This window comes from Scyliorhinus torazame, chromosome 7 (genome assembly GCF_047496885.1).
Source record: "Scyliorhinus torazame isolate Kashiwa2021f chromosome 7, sScyTor2.1, whole genome shotgun sequence".
Classification (NCBI taxonomy): Eukaryota; Metazoa; Chordata; class Chondrichthyes; order Carcharhiniformes; family Scyliorhinidae; genus Scyliorhinus; species Scyliorhinus torazame.
In genome coordinates, this window is record NC_092713.1 from 109,183,413 (window position 1) to 109,205,593 (window position 22,181).

The following is a 22,181-nucleotide window of genomic DNA, read 5'->3' on the forward strand; positions in this document are numbered from 1 at the left end:
CTACTTCCACCATACTTTTAGGCAGTGCATTACCCATCACAACAACTTGTTGGGCTTAAAAAGTTCCATGTCACCCCTGGTTCTTTTGTCAATCATCTTAAATCTGTGATCTCCAGTTATAAGACCATAAGACACAGGAGCGGAAGTAAGGCCATTCGGCCCATCGAGTCCACTCCACCATTCAATCATGGCTGATTTCAACTCCATTTACCCGCTCTCTCTCCATAGCCCTTAATTCCTCGAGAAATAAAGAATTTATCAACTTCTGTCTTAAAGACACTCAACGCCTCCACCGCCCTCTGTGGCAATGAATTCCACAGACCCACCACTCTCTGGCTGAAGAAATTTCTCCTCATCTGTTCTAAAATGACTCCCTTTTATTCTAAGGCTGTGCCCACGGGTCCTAGTCTCCCCTGCTAATGGAAACAACTTCCTTACGTCCACCCCATCTAAGCCATTCATTATCTTGTACGTTTCTATTAGATCTCCCCTCAACCTCCTAAACTCCAATGAATATAATCCCAGGATCCTCAGACGTTCATCGTATGTTAGGCCTACCATTCCTGGGATCATCCGTGTGAATCTCTGTTGGACCCGCTCCAGTGCCAGTATGTCCTTCCTGAGGTGTGGGGCCCAAAATTGCTCACAGTATTCTAAATGGGGCCTAACGAGTGCTTTATAAAGCTTCAGAAGTACATCCCTGCTTTTATATTCCAAGCCTCTTGAGATAAATAACATGGCATTTGCTTTCTTAATTACGGACTCAACCTGCAAGTTTACCTTCAGAGAATCCTGGACTAGGACTCCCAAGTCCCTTTGCACTTCAGCATTATGAATTTTGTCACCGTTTACCCGTCAACCCTTCTGCCAATGGACAGTTTCCCCTTATTTACTCTGTCATCATGTCATCTAACATTCCAGAACAAACGGAAAGGTGCTCAGTCATGCCTGCCTACAATCCAAGGCAATGACAGGCCAAGTCCATAACTCAGTTTCTCTACACAATGATACCGCACTCGCATTCCATGTAGAGGAATACCTGCAGCTAAAACTGGCAGACACTCACATGTGTAATGAGTTTGGTTTGAAAATCAGCACCAGGAAGACACATATCAAAGTCAAAGATGTTGCCATTCTGCCATCAAACACCTCAAGGGCAATTTGGGATGGGCAACAAAATACTGACCGAGTCAGCATTACCAACATCCTGTGAAAGAATATTTTTTAAAAATCAGCACTGGCAATGTGGGGGTTTCGATTGTTTCATATATCTTGGCTCCATAATCACCAACAATCAATCTCTTGCTTGATGCTGAAATCAACAGGTATTTCAAAAGCTACACCTGTTATGTCCAAGCTGAGCAAGAGTGCGGAACAGCAGCAACCTGACTGGGAAAACCAAACTAGAAGTCGACCAAGTCTGCGCCATCAGTGCATTCATCTATAATGGTGAGATCTGGACAACATATGCTAGGCATGAGAAAAGGCTTAATAATTTCCACTTTCGCTGTTTCTGATACATCCTCAGCATCTCTTGACAGGACAAAGTCCATGAATTAGAGGGTGCAAATTCCACCAGCAATACACTCACTTCTAAGCTAATGACGTCTGCGCTGGTTCAGCCATGGTCATCGGATGGATGACAACTGTATATCTAAAATTGTTCGATACAGAAAACTGGCCACTGGATCATGACCCAGTGGACATCTACACCTCCGCGACAAAATATCTGCAAATGAGATATTAAAATACGGAGACTGTGGGCATCAATACAGACAACTTGGCGTCAGTCGCCGACGATCGCGGCCTCTGGAGGCCAACTACCTGGAAGAGCATTGGAAGAGGCACGGCGAAAAGGGAAGGATCAACTACCGGAGAAGATAGCCAAGACAAAAGTGTTCAGCAAAGCTTGCATTTTATCGGTCCACTACTTTCATCTGCAGAAAATGCGGCAGAGACTGCCATGCCAAGATGGGGCAGAGAATTAGTCATGGTGTAAATAATTGTCACACAATACAGGTGACTGCCAAGAGAATCTAACAAAGCAATTCAAGATTTTGAACACCTCCATTAAAATGTCCAATAGTGCTGATTTTGCATAGTCACTGACCACATCAAGAAAGGGTGAGCAGATTGTAAGACATAGTGAGAAAAAATATATAATGGAGTTAAACAAATTTGCAACACATCCACATTTTTCATGAAGCTGGCTGCCCAACAGAAAATGTATCTTAAGTTTTGTGTTAGCAATGCTTCCCTAAACATTTGCATATCATACAATAATGTAGAGCAAACTGACGGATGCCAGCAAGTGTTTTTTAAAAAAAACATCCATTCAGGTATGTGAGCGGGCTGGCATGGCCAAAATCTCTTGTCCATTCCCAATTACTGGAGAAGCCGGTGGTGAGCCCCTTTCTTGAACAACTGCAGTCACATGTAGTTTTTTTAAAAATACCTTCATTCATGGCATGTGAGCATGCTGGCATAGCCAAAATATGTTCCCATTCCTAACTACTGGTGAGTAAATTTGCAGATGACACTATTGGTGTCATATTGGTACTAACGACATAGGCAGGAAGGGGCATGAGGTCCTGCAGCAGGAGTTCAAGGAGCTAGGCAGAAAGTTAAAAGACAGGACCTCTAGGGTTGTAATCTCGGGATTACTCCCTGTGCCACGTGCCAGTGAGGCTAGAAATAGGAAGATAGAGCAGCTAAACACGTGGCTAAACAGCTGGTGTAGGAGGGAGGGTTTCCATTATCTGGACCACTGGGAGCTCTTCCGGGGCAGGTGTGACCTATATAAGAAGGATGGGTTGCATCTAAACTGGAGAGGCATAAATATCCTGGCCGCGAGGTTTGCTAGTGTCACACGGGAGGGTTTAAACTAGTATGGCAAGTGGGTGGGCACGGGAGCAATAGGTCAGAAGGTGAGAGCATTGAGGGAGAACTAGGGAATAGGGACAGTGGGGCTCTGAGGCAGAGCAGACAGGGAGAAGTTGCTGAACATAGCGGGTCTGGTGGCCTGAAGTGCATATGGTTTAATGCAAGAAGTATTACGGGTAAGGCAGATGAACGTAGAGCTTGGATTAGTACTTGGAACTATGATGTTGTTGCCATTACAGAGACCTGGTTGAGGGAAGGGCAGGATTGGCAGCTAAACGTTCCAGGATTTAGATGTTTCAGGCGGGATAGAGGGGGATGTAAAAGGGGTGGCGGAGTTGCGCTATTCATTAGGGTGGATATCACAGCTGTACTACGGGAGGACACCTCAGAGGGCAGTGAGGCTATATGGGTAGAGATCAGGAATAAGAAGTGTGCAGTCACAATGTTGGGGGTTTACTACAGGCCTCCCAACAGCCAGCGGGAGATAGAGGAGCAGATAGGTAGACAGATTTTGGAAAAGAGTAAAAACAACAGGGTTGTGGTGATGGGAGACTTCAACTTCCCCAATATTGACTGGGACTCACGTAGTGCCAGGGGCTTAGACGGGGCAGAGTTGGTAAGGAGCATCCAGGAGGGCTTCTTAAAACAATATGTAGACAGTCCAACTAGGGAGGTGGCGGTACTGGACCTGGTATTGGGGAATGAGTCCGGCCAGGTGGTAGAAGTTTCAGCAGGGGAGCATTTCGGGAACAGTGACCACAATTCAGTAAGTTTTAAAGTGCTGGTGGACAAGGTTAAGAGTGGTCCTAGGGTGAATGTGCTAAATTGGGGGAAGGCTAATTATAACAATATTAGGCGGGAACTGAAGAACCTAGATTACGGGCTGATGTTTGAGGGCAAATCAACATCTGACATGTGGGAGGCTTTCAAGTGTCAATTGAAAGGAATTCAGGACCAGCATGTTCCTGTGAGGAAGAAGGATAAATACGGCAATTTTCGGGAATCTTGGATAACGAGAGATATTGTAGGCCTCGTCAAAAAGAAAAAGGAGGCATTTGTCAGGGCTAAAAGGCTGGGAACAGACGAAGCCTGTGTGGAATATAAGGAAAGTAGGAAGGAACTTAAGCAAGGAGTCAGGAGGGCTAGTACGGGTCACGAAAAGTCATTGGCAAATAGGCTTAAGGAAAATCCCAAGGCTTTTTACACGTACATAAAAAGCAAGAGGGTAGCCAGGGAAAGGGTTGGCCCACTGAAGGATAGGCAAGGGAATCTATGTGTGGAGCCAGAGGAAATAGGTGAGGTACTAAATGAATACTTTGCATCAGTATCCACCAAAGAGAAAGAATTGGTAGATGTTGAGTCTGGAGAAGGGTGTGTAGATAGCCTGGGTCACATTGAGATCCAAAAAGACGAGGTGTTGGGTGTCTTAAAAAATATTAAGGTAGATAAGTCCCCAGGGCCTGATGGGATCTACCCCAGAATACTGAAGGACGCTGGAGAGGAAATTGCTGAGGCCTTGACAGAAATCTTTGGATCCTCACTGTCTTCAGGTCATGTCCCGGAGGACTGGAGAATAGCCAATGTTGTTCCTCTGTTTAAGAAGGGTAGTCAGGATAATCCAGGGAACTACAGGCCGGTGAGCCTTGCTTCAGTGGTAGGGAAATTACTGGAGAGAATTCTTCGAGACAGGATCTACTCCCATTTGGAAGCAAATGGACGTATTAGTGAGAGGCAGCATGGTTTTGTGAAGGGGAGGTCGTGTCTCACTAACTTGATAAGAGTTTTTCGAGGAGGTCACAAAGATGATTGATGCAGGTAGGGCAGTGGATGTTGTCTATATGGACTTCAGTAAGGTCTTTGACAAGGTCCCTCATGGTAGACTAGTACAAAAGGTGAAGTCACACGGGATCAGGGGTGAGCTGGCAAGGTGGATACAGAACTGGCTAGGTCATAGAAGGCATAGAGTAGCAATGGAAGGATGCTTTTCTAATTGGAGGGCTGTGACCAGTGGTGTTTCGCAGGGATCAGTGCTGGGACCTTTGCTGTTTGTAGTATATATAAATGATTTGGAGGAAAATGTAACTGGTCTGATTAGTAAGTTTGCAAGATGACACAAAGGTTAGTGGAATTGCGGATAGCGATGAGGACTGTCAGAGAATACAGCAGGATTTAGATTGTTTGGAGACTTGGGCGGAGAGATGGCAGATGGAGTTTAATCCGGACAAATGTGAGGTAATGCATTTTGGAAGGTCTAATGCAGGTAGGGAATATACAGTGAATGGTAGAACCCTCAAGAGTATTGAAAGTCAAAGAGATCTAGGTGTACAGGTCCACAGGTCACTGAAAAGGGCAACACAGGTGGGGAACGTAGTCAAGAAGGCATACGGCATGCTTGCCTTCATTGGCTGGGGCATTGAGTATAAGAATTGGCAAGTCATGTTGCAGCTGGATAGAACCTTAGTTAGGCCACACTTGGAATATAGTGTTCAATTCTGGTCGCCACACTACCAGAAGGATGTGGAGGCTTTAGAGAGGCTGCAGAAGAGATTTACCAGAACGTTGCCTGGTATGGAGGGCATTAGCTATGAGGAGCGGTTGAATAAACTCGGTTTGTTCTCACTGGAACAACGGAGGTTGAGGGGCGACCTGATAATAGGTCTACAAAATTATGAGGGGCATAAACAGAGTGGATAGTCAGAGGCTTTTCCCCAGGGTAGAGGGGTCAATTACTAGGGGTATAGGTTTAAGGTGAGAGGGGCAAGGTTTAGAGTAGATGTACGAGGCAAGTTTTTTTTTTTTATACAGAGGGTAGTGGGTGCCTGGAACTCGCTACCGGAGGAGGTGGTGGAAGCAGGGACGATAGTGACATTTAAGGGGCATCTTGACAAATACATGAATAGGATGGGAATAGAGGGATACGGACCCAGGAAGTGTAGAAGATTGTAGTTTAGTCGGGCAGCATGGTCGGCACGGGCTTGGAGGGCCGATGGGCCTGTTCCTGTGCTGTACATTTCTTTGGGGATGGTAAAATAGCTGAGAAATTCTCAAGAAAGATTATTAGTGCATCTATGTACTTGGTCAAACATCTTTTTTTTTTTTTTTTTTTATAGTTGTTGCAACTTTCAATGTTTTCCATATGACACTACAATAAAATACTGTACAAGTTCTTTCCAAGAGGGGGCACTCGGCCGGCCTGCCTTCCTTTTCCACGCGAGCGGCTCCACGCGAAAGATGCCTCTGGCTAAAGATTTATTGCATCCGTCTCCCGAGGAGGAGAAGCGGAAACACAAGAAGAAGCATCTGGTGCAAAGTCCCAACCCTTACTTCATGGATGTCAAATGTCCCGGTTGCTACAAAATCACTACTGTGTTCAGCCACGCACAGACTGTCGTGCTGTGCGTCGGCTGCTCCACTGTTCTCTGCCAGCCCACCGGAGGAAAAGCCAGGTTAACAGAAGGCTGTTCCTTCAGAAGAAAGCAGCACTAAAAATGAAAGTTGGCCTTTGAGGGTGGGCACGGCTCCACACAACCGGGCATCGAGAGACTGGCTGAGGGGTACTGATTCACTCCCTTGGCATCTGGATGGCGGCACAGGAGAGATGGACAGGGGAGAGAGGGGGTGTGTCAGTGTCCCGAAGCTTTGCCCACCCTGGTTTATAGAAGCATTTTTGGACCTTGCTGGGTTTGTGTGATTTGTGAAGAATTGTCAAATAAAATTTTTTTTTAAAAAAAAGTTCCTTCCAAGAGACTCAAGCCTTTGGCCAGATAGTCTACATATTTCAATGTAATGTGTTTGTTCATGCAAATAAATGGATGTCAGAATATTAGTGCACATTGTATCTGAAAAATTCTGAACTGTGAGGGAAGTAATTGCAACAAATTCAGCATGAAGTATAAAAAGAATAACCCAAGTAGATGAATGAGTAATCTCACAAGCAGATATTGCTATATGAACCTGACTGTTTCGGCTTATGTGGTGAAAATGTTAATTTATTTTTCACTAAATAAAACACTTTATTGCAGTTCCACTTGAATAAGCAAACATCTCCAAAACATGAAAGAATTTCCCAAACATGAAGGAATTTGATAAAAGTGTAATGTGAATTCCTGAAATAAATCCTACTTCTAAAAAAGTGCAGAAAGGCTTACCTGTTTCACTCTTTATAGCCAAGTGAGGAGCAGTGGGAACACCAGGTGGCAATTCTCCTGGGACAACACTTTGATCACTATCAACAGCATCAGGTTCAATTCCCTATCAAAATTAAAGAAAGTAACCATCAATGTTTAATTAAATAATTTACATCTATGAAGTACCTATCAACATACATCTACATATATGGGCAAGTCGGACAGATTAGTGTAACGAGTAGTATTAATTGAAGCTATACAATTACTGCCCCAATCAAGTACTTGAAAAAAGGAACCAGTTGAAATTAAGCACATAAGTTTACATAAACGTTGATATTGCTGAAACGAGGTACTTTGCTAAAGCCTTTTGTCTTGCACTCATCCTGATAAATGCAAGAATGTAAAATTTATACCACGGCCGAAAAAGATGCAGATTGATTGACACGACGGCTCTATGAATGGCCAAGTAGATGGTACAGTCATGTGATCCTCTCTAGGCCCAGCTAGAGACTTTTTTTGGAAAATCTTTTTATCGGCTTTTCTCATATTTATAAACAGTTGTTACTTATATACATTACATTTTTCTTGTCCGCGCCAATTTGCTTTATTTTAGAGAGGTGTGTTTTGTCCTTCATTTGACTAACTGTACATACATTTTGCTGCCCTCCATGTCTATGATTTCCCCCCATCCCCATTGGTTTCAGCACCCTTCCTCTTCTCTTGTGGTTTCCCCATTTTTCTCCCCCCCCCCCCCGGGTTGCGCAGTCTTTTGGTTCTTCATCTTTTTTTCTCTCCCCCCCGCCCCCCCGGCTTACTCCTCATTGCTGACCTCGAAGAGACCAAAGAACTGCCCCCAAGTATCCAGGAAGTCTTCCTCTGACCCTCGGATGGCATACTTAATCTTCTCCAGGTGGAAAAATTCCAAGAGGTCAGCAAGCCAGTCTGCAGCTTTGGGTGGTGCTGCCCATCGCCAGCCGAGCAGGATTCTCCGGCGTGCGAACGCCATGATTAGCCTGTCTATGTTTTGGAAAAAGGCCTTGGGGATGAAGATCGGGATGGATCTAAACAGGAAGAGGAACCTTGGCAGTACGTTCATCTTGATCGTCTGCACTCTTCCCGCCAGGGAGAGTGGGAGTGAGCCCCACCGTTGGAGGTTCTTTCTTACTTCCTCCACCAGGCTGGTCAGGTTCCACTTGTGGATCTGTGTCCAATCTCTGGCTATTTGGATCCCCATGTAACAGAATCTCTTCTGGGCCGTTTTGAACGGGAGCCCCTTCAGCTCTGACCCGCCCCTTTTTGGGTTTACTGGGAATGTCTCTCTTTTGCCCAGGTTAAGTTTGTAGCCCGAGAACATTCCAAACTCTTTCAGTATTTGCAGTATTGCCTAGAGTCCCTCCTGTGGCTTCGAGACACAGAGGAGTAGGTCATCTGCATAGAGGGAGACTCTGTGCTCTCGGTCTCCTCTCGGGATTCCCTTCCAGCTTTTTGCGTCCCGCAGGGCTATCGCCAGAGGTTCGATCGCTAGTGCGAACAAGAGTGGGGACAGGGCTGCCCCGGTCTTGTTCCTCTCTGTAGCTGGAAGTATTCAGAGCTGGTGGTGTTAGTTCGGACACTCGCTTTGGAAGCGTTGTACAGGAGCCTCATCCAGGCGGTGAATCCCGCTCCTAGCCCAAACCGGTCCAGTATCTCGAGGAGGTAGCTCCACTCGACTCTGTCGAAGGCCTTTTCTGCGTCCAGGGAGGCGATCACCTCTGGTGTTCTCTCCCGGGGGTGGGTCATTGTCACATTCAGCAGCCACCTGATGTTCGCTGTGAGCTGCCTACCCTTGACAAAGCCCATTTGGTCCTCTGCCACCACCTCTGGTACGCAGCCCTCCAGCCTTTTGGCCAGGACCTTTGCGAATATTTTCGCATTCACGTTTAGCAGTGAAATGGGTCTGTATGATCCACAATCCGTCAGGTCTTTATCTTTTTTGGGTATTAGTGAGATTGTGGCCTGGGCTAGCGTTGGGGGCAGGGTGCCCCCTGCCAGTGAGTCTGCGAACATGTCACTTAAGTGTGGGGCCAGGACTGGTCCGAATGTTTTGTAGAAGTCCACCGGGAACCTGTCGGGTCCCGATGCCTACCCGCCTGCATGGAGCTGATGCTCTCCATGATTTCTCCCAGGTCTATTGGTGCTTCCAGCTCCCCCTGTCTGTATTCCCCCACCACTGGTAGTTCCAGTCTGTCTAGGAACTGTTTCATTCCCACATCCCCATCGGGGGGCTCTGAGTGTACAATCTCCGGTAGGTCTCGAATGACCGATTGACCTCATTTGGCTCTGTTACCAGTCTGCCTTTGCTATCCTTAACCTGCGCCATTTCCCTCGTGGCTGCCTGCTTTCCCAACTGGTGAGCCAGTAGGTGGCCAGCTTTGTCTCAGTGGTCGTAAAAGGTCCCCCGTGTCTGGCGGAGTTGGTACATTGCTTTCCTAGTGGATAGCAGGTTAAAGTCCATTTGCAGCTTTTTCCTCTCCGCCAGCAGCTCTACGGTCGGGGCCTCGGAGTACTTTCTATCGACTTCCAGAATGGAGTCCACCAGCTGTTGCCTGGCCACCCTCTCTTCCCTATCTCTACTTGTCTTGTAGGCTATGATCTCACCTCTGATCACGGCCTTCAGTGCCTCCCAAAACGTGGAGGGAGAGACCTCCCCGTTTTGGTTGTTACTAACATAATCGCCCATGGCCTGCGAGATTTTTCGGCAGAAAGCCTTGTCGGCCAGGTCAGTGTCCAGCCTCCATGTTGGGCGCTGGGCCCAGCCTGTCTCCAACCTCACATCCATATAATGTGGAGCGTGGTCAGAGATAACGATCGCGGAGTAGTCCGTTCCCGTGATCCCTGGAAGCACCGATTTCCCCACTGCAAAGTCGATACGGGTGTATACCTTGTGCACCTGCGAAAAGAACGAGAACTCCTTTTCTCCCGGGTGCAGGAACCTCCATGGGTCCACCGCCCCCATCTGTTCCATGAAGGTCCCTAGTTCCCTAGCCATGCCAGACGTTTTCCCCGTTCTGGGGTTTGATCGGTCGGTCACTGGGTCCAGCATTCAGTTAAAGTTGCCCCCCCATAATCAGTCGGTGTGTGTCAAGGTCGGGGATTTCCGCCATGGTCTTCTTTATGAATTCTGAGTTGTCTGAGTTGGGAGCGTACACATTTACCAGTACGACAGGTGCCCCTTCCAGGACGCCACTGACCATGACATACCTTCCCCCTGAGTCTGTAACTGTCTTGGTTCCCATAAACCTCGTCCTTTTGCTAATTAATATTGCTACCCCTCGTCCCATAGCATGAATGATACGTCTGGCCCACCCAGCCCTTCCTTACCAGCAGTCGGTCCTTCTCCCTCAGGTGTGTCTCTTGTAGGTAGATTATGTCTGCTTTTAGGCTTCTTAGGTGGGCGAATACTCTGGATCTTTTCACTGGGCTGTTGGGTCCCCTTACATTCCAGGTAACAATCCTGGTGGGGGGGTTTCTGACCCCCCGGTCCTGTGGGATCACCCATATCTACCTGGTGGACGTGCCCCATGCACTCCGGGGTTTTCCTTTGCTAGGGGGCTGTCCAAAATGGCCAGGGTCACCCCTCTCACCATGTGGTCGGGCCCCAGCGCTCAGGGGTTTCCCTTTGCCCAGGGGGCATCCAATGTGGCCACCAGCTGTGTGTACGCCACACGGGTGCGCCCCTGCGCTCCGGGGTCTCCCTCCGCCCTGACTACCTCTCAAGTGGCTGTTTGCTGCTCCCTCTTGGTTCCACGCCCTGCTCCATGCCCGCTGAGGTCTATGTCTGTACTGCTTCACTATCTCACCCTTCTTTGCTTCTCTTTTGTTCTGCGTTCTCCGCTCGACTGCTCTCCACCCCTTAGCCCCTGTCCCTTTGTCCCCCCCCTCCCCTCCTTGTGTCAGGCACTCCCCCTCCCCTGAGAGGGGCGCCGTGGCCCTCCTTCCTTCCTGTTCCCCCGTGCTGGCCCTCCTCGCTAGTACGGTGGCCCTCCTCTCAGTATTCGTCCAGTTCTGGCCCTGTTTAACCTTTCTCCTACTGGCCCTTGTCTCGCCCTCCTGTTAGCTTTCCTCACCCTCATTTCCCTTGCTCCACTCTTTCTCCCCCCCCCCCCCCCCCCCCCCCCCCACCGCCATTGCATTGAGAGAGGAGACAAGCTCTGAAACAAGACAGCACAGTCCCGCGCAAGGCATAACACACATGTGCACAGTTCATGAATCCATTGTCCTGGTTTGCGGTCTGTCCTCCGCTCTTTGTTCAGGTTTTCCCTTCCTTTTCCGTCTCCATGTCTTTCATTGTGGTTGCGTGTGCTCCTCACCCAGCTTGTTCGCTCTAACCAACTAATCAGCTGCCGCTGGGGTGTTTTAAATATAGCTCTTTCCCCTCAAATGTTACCCAGAGTTCGGCCGGTAATAACATTCCAAATTTTACCTGGCTGTTGTGCAGTGCTGATTTTGCCTTGTTGAGTTCAGCCCCTTTTTTTGTCAGGTCCGCCCCAATGTCCTGATACACCCTTATGGTCTTCCCTCCCCATGTGCTCAGTTTTGTTTGCCGGGCCCACTTGAGGATTCTCTCCTGGTCTTGGAACCGGTGCAGCTTCGCAATAATTTCTCTGGGCTGGTCCCCGGCTTTGGGCTTGGGTCAGAGCGACCGGTCTATTTTAGTGGGTTTGGGAATACCTCCTTTCCCACTAGCTTGCCCATCATTTGGGTGATGTAGCCTGTTGAGTCTCTGCCCTCTATCCCCTCTGGCAGACCCACTATTTTAATGTTCTGCCATCTGGACCTATTTGCCTGGTCCTCCACTTTCCCTCTTAGGCTCCCCTCGGCCGTTACTAACCTTTTGACCTCGGCTTCCAGGGTTATCACCCTGTCGCTCTGGTCCGAGGCGGCCCCCTCCAACTCCAGAATCGTTTTTTTCTGCGCCGTCACTTTCCTTTCCAGGCCTTCGATGGTCTGCTGCATTTTGTACATCATCTCCTTCATCATTGCTTGGAGCTCTGACCAGAGTGCCTCCTTTATGCTGGTCGCTGCGTCCTGCTCACGCTCCGCTGCTTGGTCCGCCATCGTTTTCCCTTTCAGCCTCGCCTGTACCTCCGTCTCGTCTTGTAGGGCCGCTTGCCTGCGCGTCCGGTGCTCATGCGCCTTACCCTCGCGTCTCGTTGTCCCTTCACCTTGGTGTTTTTCTTTCCTCCAGCCATCCGTGTGTCTCTTTCTTTCCCCGCTGCTGTTTCTTACCCTGGAGTTGCTCTCACTTCCCCCACTCCTCTGCTCTCGCTGGGACTGCCTCAGGCTTCCCTTTTTTTTGGGGGGGGGGAATGTGGTTGGTTACCTTTCTCCTTTCCTTCCTTTCTCTCTTTATTTATTTACTTTTATTTTTCCCCCTTCTCTTTTTCTTTTCCCCCTTCCTGCTCACTGGGTCAGGAGGGTTTGGGAGGGACGTTTCCTGGCGCGGACTGGAATCCCTCTTTGTCTCGCCGCTCACCACATGGTCGCTGCTGGTCCGTTGCCTTGGGGGGGGGTCCCCCCTCTCTCTCTCTTTCCTGCTCGTTGGCTCCGCTCCCGAGCGCTTTAGTCTCTGGCTTCGCAGTCCGAGCTGCCGCTTCTCTTCTGCCACCCACGTTCTGCCGTCCGAGAAAGACATTGTTTGATGGAATGCCCACACCATGAATAATTCCAACACGTTGGTGGTGTGTTCACGATGTTTGAATCTACAGCCATTTTCTTACACACCTTAATACACTCCACGCTGCGCTCAAGTTCCCTTCCCAGATGGAGCAGTCAAATGCGCTCCATTTCCTCAATGCACTAGCTGAGAAATGCTTCTAAGGAGTTGTCCACTACAATCTACCACAAACCTACCTTTACTGAAGTGTGTTGAGATCAGCGTTCTGCCCAGTCATATAACTAGGGTGGTGGACGGGTGTTTAACTAAATAGTGGGGGAATGCAGAAATAGAGCACATCAAAGCTATCCTGATCAGATCACTGTTCACCTTGAAACATAATACAGAAATTGCACTGCAATGAAACGCATGCTTTGGGATAGCATCATTGAGAGCCAGGGGACACATTCAAATAAGAGGTAGGCCATTTAGGACTATGATGAGAAGACATTTCTTTATTCAAGAGTGGTGAATCTTTGTGAATTATCTACCTCATTCGGCTGTACAGGCTCAGCTGGAGTTTTTCAAGACTGAGGTAAATAGATTTCTAGATGTTAAAGACATCCGAAATTAGGGGCAGCATGTGGCGCAGTGGTTAGCACTGGGACTGTAGCGCTGAGGACCCGGGTTCGAATCCCGGCCCTGGGTCATTGCCTGTGTGGAGTTTGCACATTCTCCCCAGTGGGCAGCACGGTAGCATTGTGGATAACACAATTGCTTCACAGCACCACGGTCCCAGGTTCGATTCCAGCTTGGGTCACTGTCTGTGCGGAGTCTGCACATCCTCCCTGTGTGTGCGTGGGCTTCCTCCGGGTGCTCTGGTTTCCTCCCACAGTCCAAAGATGTGCAGGTTAGGTGGATTGGCCATGATAAATTGCCCTTAGTGTCCAAAATTGCCCTTAGGGTGGGGTTACTGGGTTATGGGGATAGGGTGGAAGTGTTGACCTTGGGTAGGGTGCTCTTTCCAAGAGCCGGTGCAAACTCAATGGGCCAAATGGCCTCCTTCTGCACTGTAAATTCTATGATAATCTATGTCTGCATCGGTTTCACCCCACAACCCAAAGATGTGCTGGTGAGGTGAATTGGCCATGCTAAATTGCCCCTTAATTGGAAAAGAAAAATAATTAGCTACTCTAAATTTATATTGAAAAAAATATATCCTAAATTAACAGTGCCGCTCCACCACCTTACCAGGCTTATCTTTTCAAAATGTCAAACACCCTTCAATGTTCAAGTCCCAGTCTTGGACTCCCTGCAGCCATGTCTTCGATATGGTTATCAGGTCATATATCTTTATTTCTATCTTGGCTAACAATTCATTTATTTTGTGAAGGATGTTCCACGCAGTCAGATATAAAGCCTTTATACCTGTCTTTTCACCATTTTTGGCCTCATCTGTTGGTGCACTAAGTTTGTATTCTTTGTCCCTTCCAATCACACTTTGGTTATCTTTACCCTAAACGCTGCTCTGCTCTAATACCTCATTGTTATCCTTTGATTTACTACATCTCCACTCACACAATCCCTCTCCCCCTCGCACGACTATTTAGTTAAAAGGCCAGTCTACTACCCTTGTTATATGACTCGCCAGAACACTGATCTCAGCACAATTCAGATTAAGTCTGTCCCAGCTTCCACTCTCCGCAATAGTGGTGAAAATTGCCTCATGAAACAAAACCGATTTCTCCCACACCAATCATGGAACCACACATTTGACTTTGAGCCCCGAATCTTAGTTACCCTACTTCAATTTGTTTGTTGCTCAGGTAATAATTCACAATTACCTTTGAGGTTCTACTTTTCCATTTAGCCCCTAGCTGTTCGTAATCACCAAGCAGAACCTCTTTCCTGCCCTGTTTCTGTGGTGTTGCTCAATTCTTCATTAGCTTGTAACTCAGGAGAATTGAGCATTGTTTAGCCTATTATCTGCAATCCCATTCGCCAAGAAAAAGTGTCCCAACCTTCCCACATGTTCAGTCCAGTCCCCATGGCCCTCCACAAACTCACTAATAGCCCTGAACTTAACCATGGTGCCGCTTACTTGTTTTTCCTCACCTTACTCTCGTGGACACGGGTTGGAGCCCTCTTCACTTCGCTGAAACGCTGCACACATGGCAAAATAGTTGAACTAGGCATCAAAACTTCATCAACAGCCTGAAGCTCAGAATTTGCTCGTTGGCAAAAACTGTAGTAACTGGACACAGTGGACGTACATGTTTTAAATGCTTAATAACCTTTAATTCAAAAATATAAAATAAACGGTACAGCATGTGCCCATAACCCAGCAGCAGCAACGAACAGGTCCTTCAACCAGCCCTCATGTACTACAAAAACATCCAGCGCGTGCTCATGCTTTCTGACTGATGCGTCAGTATACGTGTTCGTGTACACAGTATAACAACGGTGTCTGAAGGAAGAAATTAGTAAATATGTACTAACCTTCAAACTGGGAACCTCATCGGCTTTCATTGCTCCAGTCCTAACAAGATAATTGACAAAGTCTCTGGCAGCATTTGTCTGGGCATCCTTCTTGCTGGTAGAGTTTCCCATACCAGTGTAATTAAATCCATCTATCCGAACCTAAACAAAATAGCATTGTGGATGAATGCGGTCTCCATTTCCTCTTTCCAAATGCTTTTTCGTTGACTGTCCATTTAAGCAGTTATCTTATACAATGTGTTTGCTTACACTAGAACATACGACAAGATAGATTTGTATTTTGATGTGGATACTTCAGATCACTTAGAAAATAATGATCCTAATGTTGCCAACAATGTCACAGAAGAATGGGGCCCCTTTTGAAATTGGTCATTTTTCCGGGGGGGGGGGGGGGGGGGGGGGGGGGGGGGGTAATGATGATGTAGAAAGGGATAAAATTGACAATTTATTTGGAACATAGGTGGCAGTTGCAGGAGGGGAGGACTTAGATGCAAATTAGAAGGGAATATAAACCAAACCCTAGGGGCAATGAAAGCTTAGCAGCTATGTGTGGCTGCCTATTTGACAGACAATATATTAATTGTACTTGAGCCAACGTATTTTGTGGCTGTTCTATATTGCTATTGCATACATAAGTTGTTCTATGTCTTCCTATTACTGAATAATAAAAATGTTTAACTAACCTATTCATTGTTTGGTTACCTTTAAGCCTAACTCAGGAATCTTCTTCCCCCAAGCAAGTGAATTGCAGTCTGGCTCACCAGAGATAGGAATCAGGAGGGTATGTACTTGAAATAATGTTTCTTGGGTCCCCACCCTATCCATCATGACAATAACTACTAGATCTGTAGTATTAAGACCAATAATTCCATCCAATTCAAAGCCACTCAAAATTTCAAACCAACAAAGTCTAAATTTAGCCCAATTTAAACAGACTCTTAAATATGGTCTCTCATAAAAGCAACAAAACACCAGAGACCTAGGATACAGAAGTCTAAATTCCTATTCAATTGTTCCCAAACATACTTCTTCAGATAGTTGTTGACTACCCAGGTTTGAAAGAAGGGTAAATAAATAGTGAGCTTGCACCAGGATACACTTCCATGCAAACTAGCTAAGACGAAACATTCCATGCAAACTAGCTGAGATACAACAGTGGCAAAAACATGAAAAACAAAATATTGCAAATGTTGGATTCGGAAATTAAAGCAGAAAATACTTGGGGGAAAAACTCAGCTCTGACAACATCTGTGGAAAGAGAAAAACAGAGTAAGATAAAAACAGAGTAAGATAAAAACAGAATAACCTATGTTAATTTTGTTTCTGTCTCTATTTGTGCTGCATTATCTCAATATTTCAAGGATTAGCTTTTTATATGGCATGAACATTATAGTTGGCTACACATAGGCAGGACAAATATTCATGAAGCTGAGGGGGCAACCTTTTCTTTAAAGTTTTCCAATTCAGGGGCAATTTAGCATGGATTAAACACCTACCCTGCACATCTTTGGGTTATGTGGGTGAGACCAACACAGACACGGGATGAATGTGCAAACTCCACATGTACAGTGACTGGGACCGAATGCAGGTCCTCGGCATCGTGAGGCAGCAGTGCTGAGGGGGCAACCTAATGGGTTAACTGACTGCAATTTAGGAACAGAAATGGTCTTCCACAGTTTTGCGTCAAGTTAGCAGGAAGACTCAAGACTATTAATCAACTATGTTGCGTCGAGGATGTAAGCAATTTTAAAATTGCCCTCCGTGGCTAAAACACATGGAATCAAAATGTCAATCAGGCCCACGAGGAGAAGAGAAAGGACAGTGATTTTACATAAAGAAATCTTTCCACAATCTTACAAAGGGAGCCAAATTAAATTTAAAATATACATAGAGAATTTCAGTTACCACAAGTCCAAAATCAACTTTCAATAATGATCAAAGCATAGGTCGAGGTCTCAGAATGGGTCAAACTTTCACATTCGACAGATTTATTCCTGAATCAATACACTTCTGCAAACAAGTCAGTTTCAAAGTCACGCCCCTAATTTTTCCATGGATACAATTGGAACAGAAAACTAAAAGTATCATACCTCACAAACAAACTTTTGTCTATTCTTGTTACCAGCTGCACGGATGTCATAACCCGGAGTGACCTTGCGCTTTCCGCACCAAGCGTACAGAAAGTTCTTTATGTCTGTCATGGTTCCGTTCAAGTCCCTGCCAGTGTCAATGTTAATTATTTGCTCCCTGCGGAAATAGAACAACATTAAATAAAAAACAAAAATACAAACATTAAAGGAGTTTACATGACAGGTAGGCAAATAAATAATACATTTTGGAAAAAGCCCACTTTTGAAAGTATTCCCCTTTCTTGTATTTTTGCCGTTACATTTTTGATCCATGGATGATTTATGAACACGTCGTTCAGGCAGCCTGCCATTTTTATTCAATCAGAGGAAAGTGATTTCCAGAAGGCCGTGCTGTTTTAGACTGGTGATTGGAAATTATCTGGCCTCAATGTTTGACTAATGTGACTGGTGGCCAATGAATTGGCCAGAAGGCTGTGCTCTGCCTGATAACAGGTGGTGACTGACATTCCCCCACTGGAATGTTTTTCAGAGCCACAAGGCTCCATTGTAGTTTCACCTTTTGGTTTGAGCATCGGGGGGGAAGGTCCAGCAAAATCCTCTCCAGCAAACTGCTGTTCAGCTTCTCAACAAAAAAAAAAAAATCCAGTTAACTCTCTCTCTCTCTTTAATAGGCCTGTGGGTGTTGGATTCCTGAAAACAAGGCCTGAAAGCTGGCCACGAACTGAGAGCAAAGCCTGTTGAAACAAGGACTCTGACTCACAAAGAAAAAGGAGTACAGGCTGCAAAACAAGGATTCCCAAGCTACTGTGGAGAAAGCCTGCAAGGACCCATCATCTGAAGCAAAGAATATTTTCTCTTTCATTTACATCACATTATTTTCATCCTCCCCTTGAGTTTGTCTGTCTTGTGTATGTGCGAGTAGAGGGTGGGACAGTTATTCAGTTGCATTTACATTACAAATAAACAGTAATTTTGTTTCTACGTATAAACCTGGTGACTGTAATCATTGGGTAGCTAAGGGCCAAAGACTTTGGCAAATATCAGAATGATTAGTGCTTTTTTAAATCAATTTAGAGTACCCAATTATTTTTTTTCCCAATTAAGGGACAATTTAGTGAGGCCAATCCACCTACCCTGCACATCTTTGGGGTGTGGGGGTGAAACCCATGCAGACACAGGGAGAGTATGCAAACTCCAGTGTCCAGGATCGAACCCAGATCCTCAGCGGCATAGGCCACAGTGCTAACCACTGCGTCACCCTTATCAGAATTATTAGTTAATTCACTCATGTTGTGACTCTGTGCCACACGGGGCTGGAATTGACCACACACTTGCCCAGGGTGGCAAAACACATTTAAATGTTAAGGGATGATGGTTAGATTCTCTCTTGTTGGCGATGGTCAATGACTGGCACTTGTGTGGAGTGAATATTACTTGTCATATGTCAGGCCAAGCCTGGATATTGTCCAGGGATTGCTACATTGGACAGGGACTGCTTCAATATCGGAGAAGTCTCAAATGGAGCAGAATATTGTGCAGTCATCTGCGAACATCCCCACTTCTGACTTCATGATGGAGGGAAGATCATTGATAAAGAAGCCGAAGATGGTTGAGCCGAGGGCACTACCCTGAAGAACCTCTGCAGCGATGTCAGGGAACTGAGATGATTGATCCCCAAGAACCATAACCATATTCCTTTGTGCCAGGTATGACTCCAACCAGCAGTGTTTTTTCCACCCAATTTCCATTGACTCCAGTTTTGCGAGAACTCCTTGATGCCACTACTACGATGTTATAACTGGGTGGGACGATTCCAGAATGGAACCCTGGCTCAAAAGACCGTAATTTTTATTTTTATATATATATAATAAAAAATGTGGAGGAACAAAATAATAGGTCCGCAAATTAGTTTTAACAAGGAAAAACAATTAAACATGAAAAAAATGTATTTTACTACAATGCTCCTTTACTCTTCCCCCGCACCCCCCCCCCCAAACAGCTGAACCAAATACGCACAAATTTAAAGATGAACATGGATTTTAAAATCTTAAACTACAATGGTCTCATTAACACAAAATGTCCTTTTTAAGCACACAAGTTGACTGGCCAAATAAAACTCTGAACCCACGTTTGTGTCCGTAGTTTTAAGATCATAAGACCAAAAGAAATAGGAACAGGAGTAGACTTTTTGGCGCTTCGTGGCCTGTTCTGCCATTCAATAGGATCATGGCTGAACCGACATTACTCACACCCACTTTCCTGACCTTTCCCCGTAACCCTAGAGTCCCTTATTGATCAAGAATCTACTTCTCTGAGCCTTAAATATACGTAAGGACTCTGCCCCAGAGCTCTCTATGGCAAGGAGCTCCAAAGACTCTCAACCCTCAGAGAAGAAATTCCTCATTTCAAGTCTTACATGGGCACCCCTTTATCCTGAGACCATGCCCTCTTGGCTCCCCTACGTGGGGAAACATCCTCTCAGCATTTTCTCCTCAGAATTCCCCCCAAAAACACGCTTTAAAATGAGCTTTGACAAAGAGTCATCCAGACTCGAAATGTTAGCTCCCTCTTCTCTCCACGGATGCTGTCAGACCTGCTGAGATTGTCCAGCATTTTCTGTTTTTGCTTTTAAAATCTTCTCACATAATCATGCTTCCCCTGAAGTGGTTTGCATTCCAAAATCCAGATCAGGTTTTCCAAGTGACACTTTAAACAAAGCGTCCGCTCCACTAACAGTGATTCTAGTCCAGGATTTCACACCAACTTCTTTAGGATTTCTTTGTCTTGCCTGCTCACAATTGCTTTAACTCTCAATATCCAGACGATATTAAAGTGACATCAAACATTTCATCCACCTCTGAAGTCTGATGTCCCACTTTAAATCTTGTTACTAAGATTGTCTCTTTAACTCAGAGCACCTTATTTACTCTTCTTTGAATTCTTCTGAACAATACCTTAGTCTCTGTTCTCTTAACTTCAGGCTTCCGACATTCTTTCTGTCCCAATTATCTGGTTAGCCAGACTGCAACCTGTACTTTGGAAGCCTACCTCTTTGTAATTCCCTTGTCCTGTCCAGCTTCTCCTAGTAGAGTGGAGGGCTGTTCATTCTTCAATGACCTGGTTCCAACTGCTCTGGATACCAGTTCAAACTAACAAAGGGAATTGGCGTACTGTTGCTAAGCAACACCTCTGCCACAGCTATTCATTCTTCATGCCTCAGCCCCCTCCAAGCTCAATAGAAACATGGTTGGAACTTAACCAACCGTCACACATACAAACAACTTTGTCCAGCATGAAACCGATTACAGGTTTTGCCCTTCCAGACATGGAAACATTAAATTAAACCCACTTAGAATCACTACAGTGCAGAATCACTACAGTGCAGGAGGCCATTCAGCCCTTCAAGTCTGCCCTCCGAAAGAACACCCTACCAAGGCCCATGTCCCCACCTTATCCCCGTAACCCAACCTAATCTTTTGCACATCAGGGGCAAGGCCAATCCACCCAACCTGCACATCTTTGGACTATGGGAGGGAACCGAAGCACCTGAAGGAAACCCACGCAGACACGAGGACATAGAACTGTACAGCACAGTACAGGCCCTTTGTGCCACGATGTTGTGCTGAACTAGTCTGAAACTAAGATCAAATCAACCTACTCCCAATCATTCTCGTGCACTCCATTTGCCTATCCAATAACCACTAGAAAGTTCCTAACATGTCCGACTCCATTACCAGAGCTGGGAGTGCGTTCCACGCCCCAACCACTCTCGGAGTAAAGAACCTACCTCTGACATCCCTCCTATATCCTCCACCATGAACCTTATAGTTATGCCCCCTTGTAATAGCTACATCCACCCGAGGAAAAAGTCGCTGAACGTCCACTCTATCTATACCTCAATTAAGTCACCTCTCATCCTCCTTCGCTCCAATGAGAAAAGCCCTAGCTCCCTCAACCTTTCCTCATCAGACCAACCCTCCAATCCAGGCAGCATCCTGGTAAATCTCCTTTGCACCCTTTCTAATGCTTCCACACCCTTCCTATAATGAGGTGACCAGAACTGCACACAATACTCCAAATGTGGTCTAACCAAGGTCCTGTACAGTTGCAGCATAACCTCACGGCTCTTAAACTCAATCCCCCTGTTAATAAATGCTAACACGCTATAGGCTTTCTTCACGGCTCTATCCACTTGGGTGGCAACTTTCAGAGATCTATGGACACGAACTCAGAGATCTCTCTGCTCCTCCATTCTTCAGAACCCTGTAATCCGCATTCAAATTTGTCCTACTAAAATGAATCACCTCACACTTATCAGGGTTAAACTCCATCTGCCACTTTTCAGCCCAGCTCTGCATCCTATCAATGTCTCTTTGCAGCCTACAACAGCCCTCCACATTATCCACTACTCCACCAATCATGGTGTCATCAGCAAATTTACTAACCCAACTTTTAACTCCATCATCCAAGTCATTGATAAAAATCACAAATTATCTGCCACTTCTTTGCCCGCTCTCCTAGCCTGTCCAAGTCCTTCTGCACCCCCCCAGCTTCAATACTACCTGTCCCTCTGCATATCTATGAATCATCTGCAAACATAGCAACAGTGCCTTCAGTTCCTTCTTCCAGATCACGAATATTGTGAAAAGTTGTGGTCCCAACATTAACCTCTGTGGGACACCACTCGGCACCGGCTGCCATCCTGAAAAAGACCCCTTTATCCCCACTCTCTGCCTTCTGCCTGTCAGCCAATCCTTTATCCATGCCATTATCTTATCCCGAACACCATGGGCTCTTACCTTATTTAACAGCCTCCTATACGGGACCCTGTCAAAGGCCTTCTGGAAATCCAAATAGATCCCGTACACTTGTTCTCCCTTGTCTAACTTCCTTGTTACTTTCTCAAAGAATTCAAACAGATTTGTCAGACACGACCTCCCTTTGACA

The 22,181-nt window shown here is 46.1% G+C and overlaps 2 protein-coding genes across 3 annotated transcripts in view; one reads left to right on the top strand and one right to left on the bottom strand.

Moving 5' to 3' along the window:
- The window catches only part of dhx9 (DEAH (Asp-Glu-Ala-His) box helicase 9), a 133,440-nt gene that overhangs the window by 88,126 nt on the left and 23,133 nt on the right, over window positions 1-22,181 (bottom strand). For both annotated transcript variants that reach the window (XM_072511240.1, XM_072511239.1), the window contains 3 exons: window positions 17,235-17,391; window positions 15,145-15,285; window positions 7,032-7,134 (listed from right to left, as the gene is read on the bottom strand). In XM_072511240.1, the coding sequence (XP_072367341.1) occupies window positions 7,032-7,134; window positions 15,145-15,285; window positions 17,235-17,345 (355 nt within the window). In that variant the 5' untranslated portion in view covers window positions 17,346-17,391. The remainder of the gene's footprint in view (window positions 1-7,031; window positions 7,135-15,144; window positions 15,286-17,234; window positions 17,392-22,181) is intronic.
- Window positions 6,100-6,613, top strand: LOC140426446 (small ribosomal subunit protein eS27-like). The gene has a single exon (XM_072511242.1). It carries the CDS (start codon window positions 6,115-6,117, stop codon window positions 6,367-6,369), a length of 255 nt encoding a protein of 84 aa, XP_072367343.1. The 5' UTR covers window positions 6,100-6,114; the 3' UTR covers window positions 6,370-6,613.